Raw genomic sequence first — 23,809 nt, 5'->3', positions numbered from 1 at the left:
ATCCTAAACCTAGCCCTGTAGACTATAGACTGATTTTGAGTTCCATACCTGAGTTCAAGAGCAGCTACCAGTACTCTATAGTTGTGCCTGTCGTCAACTGACAACTGTCCAAGTATTTCCAGTGGTTGTCCCTTCAGGCTCGTTGCCAGATACACTGCTTTCTGCTCCTCTGCCCATCCATTCATTTCTGTCAGGAGCTCAAATTGAGCTCTATATGCTTCCCATGGTGCCTTCCCATCGAATTCCTGTGGCTTTCTTCATACTAGATCACCCCTATTGCTGACACTCATGTCTGGAATGTGAAGATGTCTGCATTAGGGTTTAGCTGCGGGGTCTGGATGGGACTTCCTGTTGTCTGGGGCTGATTAGGTCCATGGTTAATATATCCTCTCTGTGTAAAAGACAGTAAATCATCTTTTAATGTGTTTAATTCACTTTGAAATTTACTAATCTTTTCCATTTGTGTATGCTGGTTTTCTCTCAACTGTTGGAGACTTTCTTTTTGTTTATTTTCTTTCTTCTCCAACCACTGCTGCAGTCTCTCTTCTTGTTCATTTTCTTTCTCCTCCAACCACTGCTGTAGTCTCTCTTGTTTGTTTTGCTGTTCAAGTTGCCACTGATGCAGGTTTTCTTGCCACTGCTGTAATCTCTCTTCTTGTTTATTTTCTTGTTCTTCTTGTTTCTTTTGCTGTTCTTGTATTGCTGCCATCAAACCTGCTAAGCTGTAGTTTGATTTGTCACTTCTTGTTTCCATCATCATCTTCTTTTTTTTATTTTGCTTTTCTGTCCCACTCTCTGACACAAATTTGTTACATATATGCTCGTTTGTTAATTTCTGATATAAATTATTCCTGAGGAACTTCAGCGATACAAGTCCCTTCTTGATTAAAACTAGTTTATTCTTTCTCGATACAACTTTTTTGTAATACACAGTTTCCACAGTCCTTTTCAACTTAACCTTTATAACACACGCAATAAATCACAGTGATTCACACACTTTACTTATGGTGCTTACTGTTTGCTTGACTCAGTTATCTATCTCTCCCATCTATCTATATCTCTTCAATCATGCTGGTTTTTCTTGCCAGGCTTATATACTAAAAAAGAGGGCATCCAGCAATCACTCGGACATTCATGGGGCTCCCTGATAATTCTAGAAACTCCAGCTCGCATGCTCCCAGCATCACGCAACTTCCGCTGTCGTAACAACAATATATATAGATACACATACAACTTATTAGTATTACTAGACAAAATAGTACATAATTGTGGATAAACTATTTTGTTTAAAATACAGTAGAACATGTTTATAATTATCCACACAATTATCCAACAAAATGTTAACTAAAAATCTTTGGTAGAAAACAAAAAAATGTTGTTTATATAAAATGAAATAAGTGTGTACAAACAACGTTATGACTTTTGTTCAGTACTAAGCACGATACTCACCATTATATCCGACATATAAAAAAATCATCTGCAGAGTTTCAAAAGAACTGATAGTTTTTTTAAGTGTATTTAAAGCACCTTATAATCTGATCATTTTCATATTTCCATGTTTGAATTTAAATGTTTCATTAAGTGAAATAAATAAAAACTAGAATTGAATTTTTAAATGCATAAGATTTATAGAGTACCTCAACTACTAAATATTTTGCAGAAACATGTGTATGACAACTAATGTAAGCACTGTTGTAACACTCAAGAGATATGGTTAGTTTCAGACTTTTTAAATTATTATAAACGAAAAGATTTTACACTGAGAACTATGCAAGGTTTATCAAAAGGAACCCTATTTGTATCTTTTGTTTTTTTTAATTGTTGTAGATATTATTATTTAATTTTGTCATTTGCATTAGTTTCACTACATGAAGGAAAAATTCCTACTTTGATCTTGCCATTTGCAAACCATAAAACATGAAACTATGACAGCATGCTTTATGGCTTTCAGAAGCTTGAATGCTTCATCGGCCTTTTGCAGAATGGTGTTGCTCTGCGGCCCAAAAAATGCTTCTTAACTAATACGAAACATACCAAAAAATGTCTCAATGTAGTGTTATTATTTTCAACTTATCAACAATCATAGAAAAGTATTTCCTGGTTCATTATATTCTAAAATTGAAGGCTTGTTAAATTTATAAACAAGATGCCATGTGCACACGCCATTTTGTTTAGTGAAACACACGAGTCAGCAGGTAATAACTAGCAAGCCTTGCAGGCACGAACTAATGAATCTCCATGAATAATAAAAGGCATAGAATTGGAAAGAAAAATTAACAAATAAAAATAAGCTCTAAGTAAAAAAAATATAGACATGAAATTACAGATATGAGACAAAGAAAACTATTTTAGTGAATTTTTATGAGGAGTTGAAAGGTGTATACATATTTCCATTTGTAAATTTTAAACATTTCTTTGCACTGTATGTTTATGATAATGGATAGTTAGCAATATAGTAGAGAAAATGGAAAATAAAATGTAAATATTTACCTTAAAAAAACTTTTTGATATTCATTTATGAGGTTCTAGAGATTATACAAATAATTTTGAAAATTGCAAGATAAAAAAATAGTATTTTCATCTTCATATAAAAACCACCTTGCAGGAGAAGCATTCAAAGTCCGAGTGCAAATATTAGAAATGTTCTTGTCAAATTTTAAACAATTTCATCAACTAGTTTTAATTTTGGCAAAAAGTATGATGAGAGCAATGTTACCTACTAAAAAAAGTAGTAGCCAGTAGTCATATCTTACCTGTAATGGATAAAGTTGAACAACAACAATTTCCACACATCCAACAATTCCTCCATCTGGAAATAATGATGATAGTGACACAGGAAAAGGAATAGGACAATGAAAGAATCCTAGACGAGAATCCCATCTTGCTCTTCTTGTGGAGTTTGCACTCAACTTCAGTTTTAAATCAGATGATGCCTAAAGAAACAAGTAAACATATACAGTGTTTAGCCTTGGGTAGTTATAAAACAATTTCTTGGGTTTGTGTTTCTTTTACATATTAAGTGAAATTTGAAACCTTGAATTCTATATTTTCCAATGTAGCAAAGAATGTTATGCATAAAGAAAAGAAACCTCAAACAGTACAGGGAACATAAGAACAAAACATAATAATTTATGTAGTTAGTGCAGCAGAATGTAAGAAACACCAACTTGAATGTAAAAGGAACTAAAACACACCAAGATATTATTGTAAGAGAAAGTATGAAATGTTAGTTTAAAAGGTTTGTAAAACAAATGGTGTGTAAGTTAGGAGGAATGTAGAAAAAAGTATGAAGCAAAAACTTAAAAGGTTACTAAAACAAACAGTATTTACACTATAAATACAAGAGGTCAGAGTAAGAAAGTATGAAACAAATTAAATGATAAGTAAAATAAACAATAATGAAATTAATTTTTTGTTCTTAGATGTCATGTTTTTTAAGACCAGATTGTTTACAGTAGGTGTCTACAACTTGTTGGTGATAAATTTGAACTTTAAACAAACAGCAAAACAGTTCACTTGTTTTAAAATAATATATTAAAAACAAATCATATGTACCTACAAATGTTTGTTACCATAACTGTATCCAAAGCTTTAAATAATTGTCTGTTTTTCATCAAAGTCCACTCAACTGGTTCAGTGACTTTAGAACACAATTGACAAGAGACATTGTTCTTCTCTACTCTGTTATTACAATACAGTCTGTGAAAATTTAACTTTAAAAATCACTACTATACACTCTTTATTGCTGAGCTCAGGACCATGCAGTCTAGAACTCAATAATGATTTCTTGATGTTTATTTGTAATTAAGTAAAAAAGCTACACAAGGGCTATCTGTGTTCTGCCCACTATGGGTATCGAAACCCGGATTCTAGCATTGCAAGTCCACAGACATACCGCTGTGCTACTGGGGGCAATTTCTTGATGCATATTTATACCCCAACAGAAGTCTAGAATATTCCATGCAATATAGATATTCTGATGCAATAACACTCAATTAAACCAACAAGAAATTGAGAAAGTTCTAGAAACATCACACAATAATCTCACTATTGTAAACAATCATTAATTCATAACAACTGAACTACACAATCTATGTTTCATAAACAGGTACATAATCAAACTTACCATAAAATATTACTTCTAAAAACAACTAAATATGACATCTGAATTATATAAACTATCTAAATAGTAACACTCACATTAAACTTAAACAATCACGTATATAAAATCATAAATAATATACAACATTAAACTGGTACACAACTAAAAACATTTTATTCAGACCTATCTATGGCCTTCAAAAAGTTGACGACTCTACATGTTTCAACGACTCCTGAGGATTATGTTGTAACGTCGAAACATGTAGAGTCGTCAACTTTTTGAATGCCATAGATAGGTGTAAATAAAATGTTTTTAATTGTGTACCAGTTTAATGTTGAATATTATTTATGATTCTAACTTTATACACAAGTGCCAAAATACTATAATCATGTATATTTAACAAGAGACACTAAAGTTGATGAAATGTTTTTAGTTTAAAACAGCTCTTAATGAAATATAAGATTTGATTAAAACAAACTTTTCCAATTCAGCAGCATAACTAGGTCAACAGCATATAGAAACTAAGGAAATTCAGACTACTATGTATACGTTCACCTGGATGTTGTTAAACTGTGTTTTATATCTTTTTAGAAGAGTTTCTTTAGTTTATATTTTCACATAAATATAGTAGTCCCTCTTAGATATGACCAACCTATCTTTCATGATAAAAAACTCCCATCTGACAAGAAGTCGTTATTCAAAGGATCAGTAACCAGACAACAAATGACAAGTTCAAGCTGTGCCAGTTGCTATTCCCAGCAGTTGAGCATAATGGTTTATATACTGTATAGGTAATCAGATAAAACAGCAAATTGGTACACTGTATAATGATAGTCATGATCAATAACAGTTCAATGAAGATAATCAAAATTGTTTTGTTTGTGTTTTATGTAAAATACTTTCATCATTGATCACATTTATTTCATAAACATCCATGTATCACATTTTTATTACATACATATAAAATAATACAAACTGACACAAAATTTATTTCATAACAAATCGTCCATCATTGTTTGTTTTGCACATTTAATAGTCACTTTGAATGTTCACAAGTTTGGAAGTTATTATATCAAGAAGTGTCTTGTTGTTAGTTTTCAGCACACAATTTTAATATCAGTTTATAAAATAAAGTGCAATAAACGTCCAGAATTCTATATCAGAAAAAGAAGAAGATAATTGGATTGGTTTTCTTTTATATACTTTTTTAATTTTGCGCAAAGCTACACGAGGGCTATCTGCATTAGCTGTCCCTAATTTAGCAGTGTAAGACTAGAGAGAAAGCAGCTAGTCATCACCACCCACTGTCAACTCTTGGGCTACTTTTTTATCAACGAATAGTGGGATTGACCATCACTTTATAATTCCCCCATGGCTGAAAGGGCAAGCATGTTTGGTGTGAAGAGGATTCGAACCCGCAATCCGCAGATTGTGAGTCGAGAGCCCTAACCCCCTGGCCTTCCCAAGCCCAGAAAATTGGAAACCAGATTTATCGAACATAATAAAAAAAAATCCCATATTTACCACCATTGCAACTAAAAAAGTCCACAGTATATCACTAAAAAACACTAATTTTAAACAAAGAACCAAACATCGGAAGCTACATATCTTAACTGAACAAAATAGTCCCACCCTAAACCAAAATTTCACCTTGAAACTTGGATCCTTTGATCCCAGATCTGAAAAGGGACCATTATATGAATTTAAAAGAACCAGTAAAGAAATAAGAATAAATATCTGAACTAAATTATTGCTATACTCTAGCTAATACCTAATAAAGTAATCCTCTCTGAATACAAATACTACATAAAATGTAATACGTTGCATTAAAAATTTGAATTTGACTAAACATTCTCTGATTTCTATGTTTTGTATATTTTATTACTTTAGTGACAACTTTGGTCTATATCAACATTCACGTCACGTTTCTATATCAACACTTCGAGTCTCCTCCTCCTTCACAGCACCTTCCTGTTCTCAGCTTGAGACATTTGCAGCTTTCCCAGATGCCTTGAGGCATTTCATTAGCCATGCTTACTACACAGATTAGTCGAGTCTGTTACTCAACAAACTACGAGTTAATAATCTTCATACCCTGCTAGTAAATCCTAATCAAGTTACTTAACATCTAAGTCACTAGCTTAAAATCTACTACATTCACTAATAGAATAAACCTTAATTCCACAAGTGAGGCAAAGACAAACAACAGTTTATGACTGCCCCTGGTTACATTTCAGGACCTGAAAGTTTTTAAACCAAAATACCTAAGTGTATGTACCAAGGAGTTTGACTTGAACTCCCCGGGAGACCAAGATACATACACTAAGTTGTGAAGCAATCTCTGGTCATGTGACCTCTTTGTAAAACATTTAGTTCCGTTTTCAATCTTTCAAATACAGTTATGGTGGTTTGCCAATGTTCTCATATTTCTTTGACATAAAAGACTCATGATTAATAAACAGTTGTTACTGTAAAATATATCACTTTAACTTACAGTGAAAGAACCAAAATGTGCATATTAATTTGAAATTTGAGGTTGAATAAAAACAAAATTGTTCAATAAATTAAGTAACCACTTGCACTGGAAAATCCTTTAAATCAATGAATATTTTTTATATTTGACTAATTTAAGATGTTTATGCATTATATGTATGAAAAAACTTTAAAAACAGACACCTTCTATGAAGAAGGGATGTAAAAATCCACCAACTTGACATCCAGACTAACAAACTTGAATTTAGGCTTAACTTAGTTGGAATCACTTAAGATTAGGAAATGTTTTGAGATGACCCTGCTGGGTAAAGCTTAAGTTCACCAGGAGGAGTTGCATTACCATCAAGCAGAATGGCAAATATCTTTTTTTTTTTAGCAGACTGGTGATCCTTGGAACAGCCAAGAGCCTTCCAGGTTGGATGGGCTGTTGGATCTGCAAAGGTTACATAGAGGGCAAATGATGCTCTTGTTACTGTGAATTGTACATAAATGTCATATACATACACAGCTCATAAATAGATTGGCAAATGAAGAAGCTGTTGTATGGAAATATTATGATTATACTCCCATCATAACACAGAAAATGAATATATCTGGTGTAGTGTGCTTCATCTGTAAGATGTTAACCATTAGATAATATGTACACACCAGCAACATGCTAATCTTGGCCACAAGTATTATATTTGTTAGAATTTTAAAGGCTTATAAATCAAAGCAAAGTACAATATGTTATAATACGTCAATCATACAACACTGGCCATATCCAATGCCAACAAAAAGCTGGATGTGAACATTTGTATTAGCTGCCAGAATCCAGTGGTGGTGATATACAAATAAATTAGCTTAACAATATTCAAGGGTACTGTAGGTACGGTCCTAGACTTGTATTTCAGGCAAATTCTCAAAATGGCTGTACTCAGAGTCAGGTGGTGCAACAACCTGATGATGTGCTTAGATGGTTTAGCACTTTATATGCCAAATTGTAGGGTAGGCCAACCTCTTACCCATGAAGAGCCATAATACACACAATGAAAATTTTGGGAGGCCTAACTAGAATAGAATTTTTATATTAAAATTTGTTTGCAAGTAAATACATTTTAATGCACGAATTTAAAGACCCTGCTACATTGGAAGGATGGGCTGTTGAATATGCCAGGGGCGGCTGGAGGGCAAATATGATGCACAATGAGTGTACTGGTTGGATAAAGACAGTCTTAGAGTCATGTGCAGCCAAACAGTTGAACACTTGATGTAGGATTATCTTGGTCACTATTCAACAGTTTTAATCAAGTTGCACTAATGGTTCAATCACAAGGAGAGCTGAGAAATCCAAAGAGCCAAATTCAATGCTCATAAACATGAAGTCCAAGAGCACATGGCTGATTATGCAAATGATCTGTGATGCCTACCTGTGAAGGCATATCTCAATATGACATTAACAGATTATATGGAAATTACCAAAGAGTTGTCCAAGGAGACTTCCAAGCAAACCTATGCAGTATAATAGAGTTGCCATATATGAAACTGTTTCTATGGTAATAAAGTTAAAAGTAATTGTGTTGAACAGGTTGCTAGAGAAGAGAAAGTCAAAAGTCGTGGTGATGTTTTTAGTTTTGAATGTCTCACTGAGTACTGAGTTTACTAATAATTGACCCTCAGATCTACTGCTGCAAACATTACAAAGTATGATGCTGCAGCTACTTTGGGTACCAGCAGAGATTCAAGGCTACCCATGTCCTGTTAGTATGGCTGCAGAGCCTTTTCCTAAGCTACAATCCCAAAGAAGGTACTTTGTACAAGAGGGAAGAAACTCCTCTAGAGGGTCCTTTGTATGAGAGGAAAGGAAAGTATGCTTTATTGTAGGCAATTAGATAACAATCTGCCCATATCTTACCCCAATACGAGAAAGTTGATCACAGAATTTTGCAATGAGTTGTAGAACAAATCAATTGTCATAACAAGATGAAGTGCATCCAATAATGCAGTCATGACATAAGCTTCCTTGGAGCCAGGGACATGGTCAACACTGAGACTGGGTAGATGTTAGGATGGAGTAACAGAACCTTCAGGATGTTTGATCTTTTTTTTTTCAACAGCAATTACAAGGGAAAAAAGTTGGATGAATACTGTGATATGTGTTAATGTATTTCTTTTGCTGAGCACAGATGAATGTCTGGATGTGCTAGAAAGCACCCATTAGTCAGTATAGTAGAGCCAACCTCTGCCTACTGCCAGTTCAAACTGGACAATGAAAGCAAACCTAAGACTGCTTTAAACACTTGAGATGTCTATTATGAATTTTATGTTATGCTATTTGTCTTTCATTTGCACCAACTACTGATGAGAAGCTGATGGAGATTACACTTAGAGAGCTGCAATTAGAGATGTCTAATCTATGTGGATGATATTTTTGTGTTTGGTTATACAATTTAGTCTGCTTTTGAGGATCTTTAAATAGGGTTTCAAAGGATAAAAAAAGCAGGCTTGAAGTTGAAGACAGGGAAGTGTGTGTTTATGCATACACAAGTGGTTTGTCATGATATATTGTTTAGTTTTTGTTGTAATGAGAATTAAAAGCAGATGATTGTAGAAAGTTTTGTTAATAATACATTGACATAGAGAATATAGAAGGCGGACAGATGATTAGGTGATAAAGATATGAATAGCGCGAGATGAGCGGGAAGCAGCAGAATGATTATAGAAAAAGAGAATAAAGTTGGCATGAAGTTAAGTACTGTATAAGTGATAGGCCTAACATTTAATATGTCATGAGTGAAATTAACAGTAGAAAAGAAGATAGGAAAAATAATTTTATTTCATCCAAGCGTGGTTCTAAATTAATTGAATCACCCTGAGCACAATTTGACAAAAGGAACAGAGGATCTTCAGAAGAAAGAAGACCAAACAAGAAGACCAAAGATCATAATAGTTAAAAACTGGTTTCAACCTGTGACTAAAAGAGAAGTCTGCATCTTTTTAAGGATAAGTACACTGGTGTTTGCACTAACAAAGTTTGAAAACAGAAAGTGTATTTAAGTTACTGAAGTGTGTTTTTATAGTGTTGGTTTATCCTCATCAATCTTGTTTGTTAATTTTGGACAATGATTCCAGAAAATGTGGAATTCAAACAGTGTTTTCACTGTTGCAGGAAGGTACAAGGCAAAGTATTTCATCATGTATGCTAGTCATAAGCTGACAACTCCTGAATGACAATGCTGCTTGAAAAAGAAAAAGTGCTTACAGCTGTAGTACATGCTAAACACTATTGCCTATTACATTACTTGTATGGTAGGAAGTTTACCATTCATGTTGACCATACATCAATGTAATGGCTTATAAACTTCAAAAATTAAGTAGATATGACTGACTATTGGATTTGAAAACTGCAGAAGTACAAACACATTTGTTGTAAATGATAATCTGGGGCAGCAGCATGTTGCTGCAGATGGTTTATTTTGCCAGGTGGTTAGTGACTGTCCAAGCATTGAATGTCCAGATCCTAGACACCATGCAAATGTAAGTCATTGTAGCAGCTGAAGTTATGACAAATCATGCACACAGTGATGAATCCACTAATATGTCATTTCTATGGAAGATGAATAAAGAGCTTGAAATAAGTAACTGCAGGACTTGTATCTAACATGTGTGACATTTGTCATTCAGCAAGGTGAAATGTGGCCTCTAAAGAATTGGTAATTATATGAGTACAGATGCAAATACTATGGGAATGCTATCCTATTATCCTGCAAAAATGAACAGCACCAGAGTGCAGTTATGTGTTGATAATTTACACTGTGAGCAGTTGTAACTCAATCAAAAATTGTCACACCAGTAAAATAAAAGTCACTGGTAGCAGTGTGAATTCAGTCATGTAACCATGGCTTAAATAATATATGATATGTATGTAGAAAGAAAATATTTTGCTTGTCAAGGATGCTTCATGCAAAAAATTACGGCAAGACTATGTTTCAACAGGAGTTGTATCCAAAAGTTTCAAGTGTGTGTGTGAAACTGGCATTGTTAATAACAGAAGTAATTGAGGTAGGGAACCAAACCTCTCCAAAAAAGATGGCAAGTAACAAAAGAAATGTTCTTTATGAGAAAGACAATGCCCAAATACAACTTTTGCCAGTGACCTTGCTGTAAATCCCAGTGTGAATGTTACCTTGACATTAATAAGATAAATATAAGCACAAAGTGGCCTCAATAGACATGTAGCTACTTGAAAACTGCTGTGATAAGATGTAAACAAACCAAAAGGTTGAAATGAGTATTGGCCCATAAACAATGGCATAAGCAAAGTTGTATACACATGCTGTCTACAGATGAACCCAAATTTGAATTGTTCAGCAACAATCAAAGATAGTTTGTTCAATGACACACAGGAGGATGATATAGTCTGTATAGCATTAATAATGAGGTACAGTGGGAGATCAGTAAAAACTTGGGGCTATATCTCAGCTAACAGTCTCTGTGATCTCAAAAAGTGATGACAACCTGACTGCTGACAAGCATAGGCTCATTCTCAATCCATCATGCCATTCCCTTTACTTCCTGAACAATTTGTACGTCTTTTACATAGTCTTTAGTTAATTCAGCTGCATAATCTCTTTTAATTTATTGATGAACTCTGTTTTCTTTTCAACTCATCAATATAACTTCCTTTAGTTATTTTAACTAGGGCCTCCCACACTACAGTAATACAGCCATATTAGCTATGTTCAGGGTTCCTAGTACTATCAGCTAACTAAATTTAAGACTTTTTATGAGACTAAGCTAAAGACAAATTTAAGACCCACAGACATGTATTTGTATGCTATTTATTGGATTCCATAATACTGCAAGAGGAATACCAAAGAAAAATTCTTCATCATTGAGAATCCATTAATTATGTTGAAATTTGCCTCAACGTCTTCTAAAAAGCTAGTGAAATTTCAAAATTCAAAAAATTCTCAAGCAGGAAATGTATTAAGCACAACTGAACTGGTGCTCTGGAAAAATTTGCCACTCAAATTTTTCACAATTTCTGTAGCACCTGATCTTTTTGTCAATGTCAGTCTCCAGCTCTTTTGTTTCAATCAATTTTTCTGTCATTTGTCTCCTGATTACATTAGATTTAGTGATGAAGAGAGCCATTTTGCTTCCTCTGCAATTTTCAGCTTGTTCAGCAAATTTATCTGCATCCAAGTGAAGAAATTCTGTTACTTCATATAGAGCTCTTCTTGACCACTTCTAGCTCTTATTCCATTCTCTTTCTCTTGTGATGCTTCGTTTTCAGTTAGCTTTGCCTTTTTTCTCTTCTAAGTACATGTGATATTTGAGTAGGCATTCTGAGCTTACTTCAGTAGCTCCTTACTCATAGGGGCCTTGGATACCCCTCCACATAAGCTCACATAATTGCACACCAGCTTGTGTGCAATACTGTGTTTTCCTGCATGTTGCAGGTATCTACCTCTTTGTTGATTTTAAATCCTCTCTCAACTGTTGCCTGGCCAAGTGAGAGTAGAAGCACGGTATGCCTAGTCCTTTCATTTGCACTAGCAGCACTGTGCATGTCTATAAAAACAAGCCAAACTCAATTTTGTGCTCCTGGTCCAGGTAATAGGCCTAGACAGAATGAACACATGGCAAACTTGATTTAAAGCTCCCAGTTTCATGTAGGTCTAAACAGAATGATTGCAAAGTACTGTATTGCAGTTACACATAGGTGCAGTGTGGAACAAACAAAGTTACAAAAACATGCAGCATCAATACCCATAGAAATTGAATTCAAGTCCTTAAAAGATACAAGATGAATTTAAGACTTTTTAAGAATTGCTAGAAACCCTGATGTTGCATGATAGTTTGAGACTCATTGAAGCTACTGTATAGGACTTGACCTTGATATGAACATGCACAGCAAGATGCTGTCACCAGCAAGCAGCAGGAAATGTCAATAAAAATTATTTTTCCTTTTTCTGCATAGATAATTTACTCACAAATAATCAGGAGTTGATTATATGCCAATGAACTTGACACGAAAGTGCAGTTATTAATTAAAATCTGTATATTATTTAAATTTTTAATTTCTTCATTTCAAAAAGAAGTATTTAAAAATTCTAACTCTTCATTTTTCAATATAACGTGACACGTCTGAGTCCGGATTTTTTCCACTTTTATAGTTTTCCAACATCCAGAATAGAAACAAATTATAGATAATTAAAAGAAAGAATCTAAAATTCGAATCTCATATCTTCTTGATTTCCTACAATATCAAAAAATTCATCAAATCCATCAGAGAAGCCCTCCTCTCTCTCTGAATTTAGAGATTGTTTGCTAATCAACTTTACATGGTTGATGGACATGTCTATAACCAAAAGAAAGAGCAAATTCTCCTCTATATAAATCCTACAAATCATTGTTTAGTTTTTCTGCCATAAACCACTAGTCACTGAAATTTCTTGGATTGGGGTGATCATATTTCATTACTCTTAATGTTAAAGAAATTTTTAAATTAATTTATAGCTTTGATGACAAGGAACCCACTTTTTAGAAAATAAAAGTTTGGAGACAGCTTGATCTTTTACTTATAGCATACTTAAAAAAAGTCAGCCAAAATGTAGTAGTTTTAAAAAATTCTAACCTAGTGACTGATATATTCTTTGTGTTCTAAGAATCATATTTGAAAAGTACATGAATTCTTGTTTGGACACCCAAACTTGTGAGATACAACAAAGCTTACACAAGAACATCTTCAATTTTTATTCAAGTGCAAATGACCTTGAGTATGCAGTAAGTACTACAAATACTTGTTTTTATGTATATATTTTAAAGAATGTAACTAAAATTTAAACATTTCAAATTATTCAGCTTAGCCTAACAAAATTTCAGTAAAATAAAAAATCTAAAATTTCATGAGCTTCAGCAAGTGAAAAACATGACACTAACAATCATGTGCTGTTTACATTAGTTCTATGGAAAAGAACTAATGGCCTCCTGCTACGATTTATTGATTTTGATAAATCGATTACTATTCAAGTAATAAAACAACAATAAAACTATTAAATTAAAAGGAACCAAATGTAAAAAGGTTAAGTAAATTAGAACTTTCTGATCAATGCTGTATTCAGTGCAGAGGAAAAGAAATTGTATTATTCATTTTATTTAATGTTTTTCTACTTCCCATTTTGTTGTACACAGATGATTTTGTTACAATTGATGTTACTGTAAAAAATAAGAGAAAATATAGTTTTACCAAAAAAAAACAAACTTAATATATATTTAGGAGGTTTTAGAGGTACTGAAAATGAAACATGAAACTGTAAAATGAAAAAAAGTATTTTTATTCTTGGTGTGCAAATCCCATTTCACCTAGATGTTCTCAGTTAAGGCTTTATAAATTCACAGACAAATCTTTTGTAAAAATACTTTATCAAAAGTGTTATAAAAAGCTCGCCAAATTTCATGAAACAAAGTAAGTTCAGAATTATATGGTAGATGTTAGTAGGTATAGCTTCACATATTAGCAGTTGGTCAATTTGAATGAGCTTGTGGGAACAGATGGTTAAGCAGAGCACTGTACATCTTATTTGATTTTCTTTTGTATTTCTTATGATGTTTTCTACTATTAATAAATTCACAACCTAGTTTCCATGATTCATTGTTTGTGATTCCTGTATGCGTATCACTTGCGTCGCTATAATTTGTTTCTTTTCTGTAAATCAACATACTTAAATGTCAAATATGTTTTGTGTGCAAGGATCAACAAGTATCAGTTCTTGTAATTTAAAACTTTTGTCCAATATCACAAGAGAAAAGAAAAAAACATATGATGATGTAAATATATTATTGTGATTTATTCTGTCATTAGTCCTCATTTTGCTCATTAAAATTAGATTTTCTAAAGATAAATCAATAGCTCAAGTTCTTAATAAAAAATATGGCCAAGTTCTGAATGGTAAAAAATTCTCAAACTTCACAAAAATAGATATCATGCAAATTTCTTGAATGTAAACAACAGTGTTTTTCCTAATTTTTATAATTTCACCCAAAATAATACAAAACAGCAAACAATATATTGTTGCACAAGAAAGTTTTCTGAATGTTGAGATTAATATGAAAAAATAATTAGTTTCCTTATAAAACAATGTAACTTTTCTAAATCATCTAACCGAAGAGAAATGTAACAAGATCTTACTTAGAACAAGGTTAATTGAACTTAAAAAGTTATATAGATTAAAATATTTTCAGTATAATGTGTCAAATTTTAGCAAAAAAACTAATTAAGTGCTTTATAATCTTTCTGCTTATCAGTTGAGTGACATAGAGATGTAGGTTCTCAAGGGGTTTAAAATTCTTTATTCTGCTCAAAAAAAGGTTCAGTTTGTAGATACTTTTACACCACTAGGATTACTTTTATGAAATTTAGAAGAGTTCCCTATTTAGCCGAATGATATAAGCTTTCAAGAGGTTTGAGCTTTGATTTTAGGTTTTACTTTAGAGTATGTTTATGATTATAATCACAAATACACAGTACACAATATATCTAGATAAGAAGCAGCAGCTCTACAGACTTCAGAAAACAAAAAAGATACTTTCACCGTAAAGTTAATGGCATCTTAATCCTGAATAAAAACGATAATACAAGCAAAGTTTTGTTGAAGTAAATTTAAGAAACTAAAAGAGTACCTGACAAAACAAAGAGAAGTGAATTAACAAAGACTTTTGTTCAAGACAAAAAAAAGATGTTTTCATTATTGATTGGACCTATAATAACCTAAGACCTGTAGGCTCACACTATAGCATATCATATGGTTTGCAAAGGTTCATAAAACAAATGTCCTTGTAGTTTCCAACAATGGCTCTTTTAATTACAAAATAACTGGATTTACAATTATTTTTTTGAATGAGCATATCTATAACAAACACACAATTAATAATAATTTTATATTCTCTTCACTGGCAAAAGACCTAAAATTTGATAAATAGATTTACTGTGGTAATTTTAATATTATTATTTACCACTTCCTCTAAATTAACTCTTTCCCTAATGGCTTGGCCAATTCAACTGAGTTTGTGATCCCAAAATGACCAACATAGTTTCCATACTATATCTTTTAAAATGTTTAATGTATGTATCTTCATGAAATTTCTTAAGCTTCCAGTAAACACTGCAAGTCTGTTGTACACACACACACACACACAACAAAAAACAGAATTCTTAAATTATTTTTATATGGAGTCAATGTATTCACTGCTCTAATGCAAAGTGATTAAGAACAAAAATACTTTTCTTTATCTGAAAATTGTCAAATGTCATCTGCATAATCTCTAAAACCTCTTAAATACATATTAAACGTTTTTTTTTCAGTAAATTTTATATTTTATCTGTTATTTTCTCTACCCTAGTTCCATACACATTTGATCAACTTGACCTACCTTATAACCTCCATACAAGAATATGAAATAAATCTAATTTACCCCTTTTCTTTCCTTTCTACAATGACTGCAAACTGTAACAGGGAACTACAGATGGTCATGCTAAATAGCTTAAAACTCATAACACTATACTGTATATACTTGAATATCACTGTTTTACTGTTTTGAAGGAAGTCAACAAAGCTATTCATCTAGTACCAAATGTTCCACATTGTTTTGTAACTTTTGTGTTACCATATCTAGTCATGTGTACAGACATACTAAAAATAAAAGGCTTATTAAGAGAACTAATCCACAAATTAATGTAAGAATGGTTTTAAACTTCAAAGAAATATTCAAAACTTCTTTTACATCAAAGATAGTATCCTTTTATTTAAGCATTTCCATGTCATCTATAAATATTTATGTCCTTGCTATAAGAGAGGTTATATGAGTTGAACTATTTGAACACTTGAAACATGGATTAAAGAACACACAAAAAAAACAGTCAATGTGCTGGCATCTGTACAAGAGCATACATACAAATGCAGTATTCCTGTTCTCAGCAATCAGTTTTCAATCAATGGTTCAGCTGATTGTGAGAAACTTATGGTTAAAGAATATCTATTCATCAAGACTTTAACTCTTCATATGTCACGAGGTTTTACCGAGTTACATTCAAAATTTAATTAAACAAATTTATTATTATGGTATACAAATAACATATCAAAACATAGTCAATAAATGAAATTTTAATATTATAAGTTTTAAGTTCTTAATTTTACAAGAAAATAAAAAAAAATCCCCAATCTTACCCATTACGGGAATTATGACATTTGGTATCTAGCTCTTCTCTAATTTATTTATCACTCCTCTGAGAAGTAGGGAATTTAATTTAAATTACTCATTAAAATATAGGTATTACTCTGGCAAAGTATAAACCTTATAACCTTCAATTTTATTTAGTTATGGAGTCATAAACTAGGATATGAGACTCACTTGTCACACCCTCTTTTTCATAAATTGCCAAGAGTTCTCTTAAACATTTAATACTATATTATTTATATCCAAAAGAAAGCCAAAGTTTTAATATATCAAATGACAAATTATAACAAGTTGTTTTCTGTACAGGGTATTGTATATTTCACTTCCATTTCAAACTTTATTCCCACAGAAAACACATTGATGAACTTAGTTGAATTTTTAACAGCCCTTATCACATAGTTACAAAGCCAGAAAAATTCTGTGTTCTTAGGTGTACCATCTAATGAAATAAGAAATTATTTAGTCTAGTATTATTAGTAGTATAAAAATGTAGGGTTAAGTTTATCAACAGAAAAAAAAAAAAGAAAAATGAAGACTCAGGTAAGTTTTTCATGTGCATTCTTTATTTATTATTATTAGGTGAAGCAAAGAAAAATAATATAATTTATTCACAAGGTATGCTTGTGAATTGCTTGTGCGTTATGTAATTCAATACGGTAAACATGAGCTACTCAATCGTCGAGTGACTTACAATGTGTGGCAGTACTATTCATTATTTGGGATGCATGGGAACCTGACCAGATATTTGGCACCAGTTACAGTCAATGATTGGTTTAGTTAAAAAAAACGTGTTCCTAGCAACAAAAACTGACTACCTGCTGAAAGTCGGGAATTCAGAGAACAATATGGGTTAATAACAGGCATGGCTTGAGATGTGGATTTTTGGGGACGGTGGGGTTTTTGAGAACAATAGGGGTTAGGGTTTTAGAAGTTGGGGCTAGGCATTGAAAGTTGAAAGTAAAAACTTGAATTTTCTGTTGGTGATTATTTGGTTAAATCTAATAAATGTCAATTTTGTTTTTGTTTCTAATTTTTGTGTATATATTTTTTTGTGGGGTAGGGGTGGGGCGGATAGAGGCTAGAACTTGGTCCCAGTTGACACCAGGCCCTGGTATTCAGCCAAATTTTATGAATCATGTAACAATATGCATTATACAAAGTTCAAAGAACAATAAAATTTAATTATAAACAGATGTATACTTTTTACAAGCTTTAAGCTATGTAGGATAAACAAATATATTTTCATGTTAGTCATTCTAGAAAGAAAAAAAGGGTAATTTATATTTATTTCATATCTTTTTATGGTAGTTACGAGGTTGGTCAATTTGACCAAGTTAGGGTAGAGAAAATAACAGGAAAATATCAAGTTTTACTGAAAAAAAAACCAAAAAAAAAAAAACGTTTAGAAATATATTGTTACGACAGCGGAAGTCACATGACACTGGTAACACGTCATGAGATTCTCGAAGGATCTTGACTTCTCTTGGCAACTCTAGTCTTTTCTAGGCACCCTCTATTTTAGTATATAAGCCCAGCAAATAAAGCAGATATAATTGCAGATAGACAGATAATTGAGTCAAGCAAGCGGAAGTGACCATAAGTAAAGTGCATGAATCATTGTCAATTATAGCGTGTGTTGAAGTTAAAGTGACTGTGGAAATTAAATGTATTGAGAAAGAATAACAAGTTTTATTTAAGAAAGGACTTGTATCGCTGAAGTTTCTCGGGAAGAATTTATACCGGAAATTAACAAACGATCAGAGACGTAACAATATTTAGAAGGTTTTAGAGATTATACAAATGAAATTTGAAAATTTTCAGATGAAGAAAAGTATATTTAATCTTATCATGAAAATCACTTTGCACTTGGAACTCAGCATATTGCCGACAATATGTTCAAAAGAGAAATTTTTAGTAAAAATACTTCATTAAAACTTCTGATTTTTTTTATGTCAAAAGACTTTTAAATGTTTACTGAAAGTTTGTCAAATTTCATGAAGATCCATTAAGTACTTTTAGAATTATTATATGTATACCACCATGGTAACAAGATTGCATGAAATATAGTAGCCCGTTGTGACAGTTATGACCAGAACTGAAGCGAAGCCAAATTGCAATACAATTAGCACTGAAAATGTGATTGAAAAATCGATTCTGTGATTACCATGAAAGCCAAATGATTCAACAAACTAGAAAACCAAAGCATAATTGGAAAAAACCACAATTAACTTATAACTGAATTGTGAGTTGATCTGCTTTACAGTATAAAATAACCAATAATGTTGCTACATCATGTTATCTTTACCTCTAAAGGAGAACAGGGACTGTCAGAACCAATGAGTTTAGCTCCACTAGTTATGATCTTCTGACCAATTTTTAGCCTTTCCTGCTGCACAATCTTAATGAGAGGATTGTCAAGTTCTGCCAGGATACTGTACCATCCATCTGTCAGCTCCACCTGTACTTCATGAATCTGTGTAAAGTAAATGAAGTCCATATTCTAATGATGGTGAGCACAATCACTTAAAAATTACCTTAATTTAAACATGCAATATATTTAAATAAAAAGTCCTATGTCCTTTTGGAAGATAAGTTTCTCCAAACAAGTGGTCTTATGCATTGTCAAACTTCTAATTATAAATATTACTTAAAAATTTTTAATTTACACACTATGTGGTTATTGTAGTTTCTGATATTTTTCAAATAGTTTAGACTAAAGCACTTGTACATAATTTATATAATGCTACAGAATGACCTGTATTATTTGTATTTGTTGTATAAAAATATAATGTTCTCATAAAAATTAAAATGGAAATAAAAAAATAAAATAATACATAAATTCAAATTAAGCAAAGTGAGGTACACATTTTTTTCAGTTCAGTAAATAAGCTTAGTGAACTTTTATAGACACATAATCCTGTATATGTAAAATTATATAATGTGAGTAGGAATATGGTTTAACCATATGGTTTTTGATGACATTTTTTAATTCCTTCCTACATATGTACTGTGTTATATTCAAAATTAAATTAAACTTTATAATGTATGTTATAATTTGAATTTTTTTGTTATCTATAATTCTTTAACTTCAAAAGAAACCTTTCAAAAAACTCTTAAACTTCAGTTTTCATGTCATGAGATCCATGTGCTATTGAAAATCTTGACTTCACCAGAGGTCTAAAACCTGCTTTTTCTGGGAAACAGCTATAAATTTTCCAACTCTTAATAGTGCCATGCCCAGCTTCTATAATTTGCCTTGAGATCTACTATGTACATGTAGCTTGCAGACCCAATTCTCGTTAGAAAGAGATCAGTTTACACCTTTCTCCACCAAGTTAATTTGAAATTGGTATGCAGTATTCCTCACAGCATACATGTAACTGCTGTTAGTATTGCTTTGCTGACTATAGCACTTACAGTGGTTTCTTGCCTAAATATGCTGTAGTTAGAGAGATAGTTAAATTGTATTTAGGTATTACCTTTATATTTTAGATAATTATGTATTATTTGTGTTTTAAAAATTATATTTGAAAAATTAAATTATTTTTTTTTAAGTTTAATTTGTTGTTGCCTGGATTGTAAAAGTGAATGATCAAGATGGCGTCATTTGTATGTGCAACGCTTAAGTATAATGGGTGTCTGTATAAACTAAGAGTGAAAAGATAGATGTGAAGTTACACGTTAAAAAAACAAGTTTCAAAGGACTTCTACAAAGAGATAAAGGGCATGTATATATATTTCCATTTCTTAATTTTAAACATTTCATGGCAGTATCATGGCAGATAAAAATTAGAGTTAGTAATATTGTAGAGAAAATGGAAAATAAAATATGAACATTTAACTTTAAAATTTTTAATATTCATTTAAGAGGTTTCAGAGATTATGCATATAAAATATAAAACTGTAAGATAATAAATAGTATTTTTATACTTCATATATAAATCACCTTGCAGGTGAACTATTCAGAATCCAAGTACAGATAATTACATTAAATAAGACTTTTTTTTATTAGAAATAGTAGAAAAAATATTTTTTTTTTCTGAAACCACAAATTTTTGGGAAGGTTCTTGTGAAATTTTAAACAATTTCATCTGCTATAGTTTTACTTTTGGAATGAAATATTATGAGAGTGATGTTACCTTCTAAAAAAATTTAGAAGTCGACACCCAAAAGGTTAACACCATGACTTTCAAAAATGAATTTTAGTACCTGAATCAGATATTTAATACATTAAAACAACAACATTGCCTTCTCTTCTGAAGGACAGTAAATCCTCATGGAAGTATCCAATATCTTTAAAGACACATACACATAAGAGCTTGAAATTAGATAAATCACTACTGCAAAAATCCATTAACTTTGAAGCCTTCTGAACTAAGGATGTTCTCTCATCAAGCATAAATAACAAATAGAAAACGTAAGATATCACTACAGAAACATTTTACAAGTTAAACCATGTTTTTCAAATTATAATTTAAATGTATAGGTAGGGTAGACACAGCAAAATGTTGGAGCACTTACATACAGAAGGAAAAATGAATTCATAATTTTTTTCTTAAGTAAATAATAGAAATATTGTTTAAACTCATAACAATAAATAATTTTCAATATGTCCTTTTACAGAAAAAGAAGGAGCACATTTTATGCACTAACAATTATGATAGATTTAATTCTGATATTTAAAGTTGAAAAGTACAAAAGATTTGATCACAAAATAATTCAACAACAACTATGCAGTTCAGTTATGGAAAATAACAGATAAACAATTGTGAGAAAACAACTGAGCATATGGCAGTCCCAAGCCAAAGTTTTGTGTTGTAAAAAATCTATAAACATGGAATAAGTGAAAAACTGTAAGAATGAAAATATTTACTGGGCAATATTTTCATTTTGAAAGTTTTTAATTTTTCAATTTAAAAATAATTTAATTCATTGGGCTTATAATATAGTTAGCTTCTTACCTGTTCCACTAAGAAGTACAAAATGTAAAGTTTTTTTTTTTACAAAAATAAAAAAAAATTCCTGTACAGTCAATTGATACCATTATTAAGAATTATTTAAAATCTCTGTACATTTCTAAAATCAGTAAGTGCGTTGAAACTAAATAGTTTATTGTATTATACCTTTTACTGGCAAACATGCAATAGAATTGAAGAAAAAAACTAATGCAATTTTGAAATACAAAATTTATCCATAAATTAAATTAGAATTGTTTTCAAACCAATATGTTGTACATGTAATTATTTTTAATTTAAAAATAGGATCTGTGAAATGCATCTCTCTTAAGTCATCTAAAGATTTAAATGTCCAAAATGTAGCCATGGCTATCTGTTGTTTGAGCTCAAGAACCAAAAGAGCATGAGCAAAATACATTACATAATCAGTTGGCCATTCTTCATCACTGTTTGCAAGACTGTGACGTTAGAGTTAAAACTAACAATTTCAGCATCTTAAGAAGTGCAGCCAATGAAAAAATGCTCTGTACTAAAAAAAAAACACTTGTGGGTACATAAGGTGCATCCTGAACTGAATGTCAACCAGAAGGATAAAAGGTTTTATTATGATAAATTGGAAAAGATACAAAATCATTCTGTGAATTATGTTCAGAATGTCAAAAATTAGTCCTCCCATTGGAAAAATGCACCATTATAAAGAATGGCAACACTAACAGCACCATTTCAATTAGTTTTGATGAATATATTAGGCCTCTTTTCCCAATTCTTATGTTAGAAACAAATATACTTTAGTTTGTTTGAATTATCTGGAAAGGTATCTGAAACAATTAACCTACCAGAACAAAAAGCAAAAAAACTGCTAAAGTTTCTGTAAATCAGGTAGTAGCAAGACATGGAATACCACACTAGAAGGTCAAGTTATTGAACACTTAAACCAGTTTTCAGGTATTATTCAAAATATGCAGCAAAAAAATCCTAAAAGCAACTCTGAATTCCAAATATCAATAACTGGACTACATACAAACACTCAAAGAGAAATTAGACCACCAACTAGACTGCTACCTCAAACCAGATGATTACGGCAATATACAATGCGCTATCAACCAAAACAACCCATTTTTGAATCAAAAAAAGAAGTCCATACACAATAAGAAATTACAATAACTTGAAGTGAAACACAACGTGCAGCTCAGCCTAACGTTGTAATCAACAGATTTGACCAAACACTCAACGACACAGGACTTCAACTCTTAAATGAAGGCCTCAACTTTGCCATCAACCACAAACAGCTCCATGCCTAGAGTTTAAGACACGCCTAGAAGATCTAGCCAGAAGACCAGTGACCCCCTACATAAAAGAACAAAAGACCAGTGACCCCTGCATAAAAGAACAAAAGACCAACTCTACCTGAAACATCCTCCAGCTAAAGAAAGAAGAAATCCATGACATCAACCAACACTTTTATTACAAGCAACTACAAAAATTGTGGTTTCCTGAAGTTCTCAATCACTATATTTTAAATAACTTTTTAAAGAATTCTCGAACAAGACTATTAATATAGTTAACCAATCCTGTAAACTGAAAAGTAACCTCACAAGTAACAAGATAAAATCCATTTATAATCTGAAAAAAAAAAAGAAACCAACATTAAAATTCTAAAAGCTGATAAAGGCAACACCACTGTAATCATGAAAAACTCAAAATATATCAACAAAATGAACGACATCCTTTCCGATAAAAGGAAATTCAAAGTCATTCCAAACAACCCAACTAACACACATGAAAAACAACTAAACAGAATTTTATTACAAAAGAAAAAAGATAATTTAATTATTGACAATCTTTATTTTTATCCACGTAAAACTGATTCACGCACACCCAAACTCTATGTCATTCCTAAACCACACAAACAGGACAGCCCCTACGACCTATACTGTCCACATATGATTCTTTCAACTACAATCTTGGCAAATATATAGCCTGGGTTTTCACAATATGTAACATCTGCAGGTTCCTATTTTAAAGATGCCTTCAATTT

At 31.8% G+C, this 23,809-nt stretch overlaps 1 protein-coding gene across 1 annotated transcript in view; it reads right to left on the bottom strand.

Moving 5' to 3' along the window:
- Positions 1-23,809, bottom strand: part of LOC106457505 (breast cancer type 2 susceptibility protein homolog) — a 137,281-nt gene that overhangs the window by 44,322 nt on the left and 69,150 nt on the right. Inside the window, exons 6-7 of the mRNA XM_022383471.1 lie at positions 19,122-19,289; positions 2,754-2,933 (exon numbers count right to left, since the gene is read on the bottom strand). Of these exons, the coding sequence (XP_022239179.1) occupies positions 2,754-2,933; positions 19,122-19,289 (348 nt within the window). The remainder of the gene's footprint in view (positions 1-2,753; positions 2,934-19,121; positions 19,290-23,809) is intronic.

Source organism: Limulus polyphemus, unplaced genomic scaffold (genome assembly GCF_000517525.1).
Source record: "Limulus polyphemus unplaced genomic scaffold, Limulus_polyphemus-2.1.2 Scaffold340, whole genome shotgun sequence".
NCBI classification, from domain to species: Eukaryota; Metazoa; Arthropoda; class Merostomata; order Xiphosura; family Limulidae; genus Limulus; species Limulus polyphemus.
The sequence above is the reverse complement of the archived record's forward strand: the minus strand, read 5'-3'. Positions and strand labels throughout refer to the sequence as shown.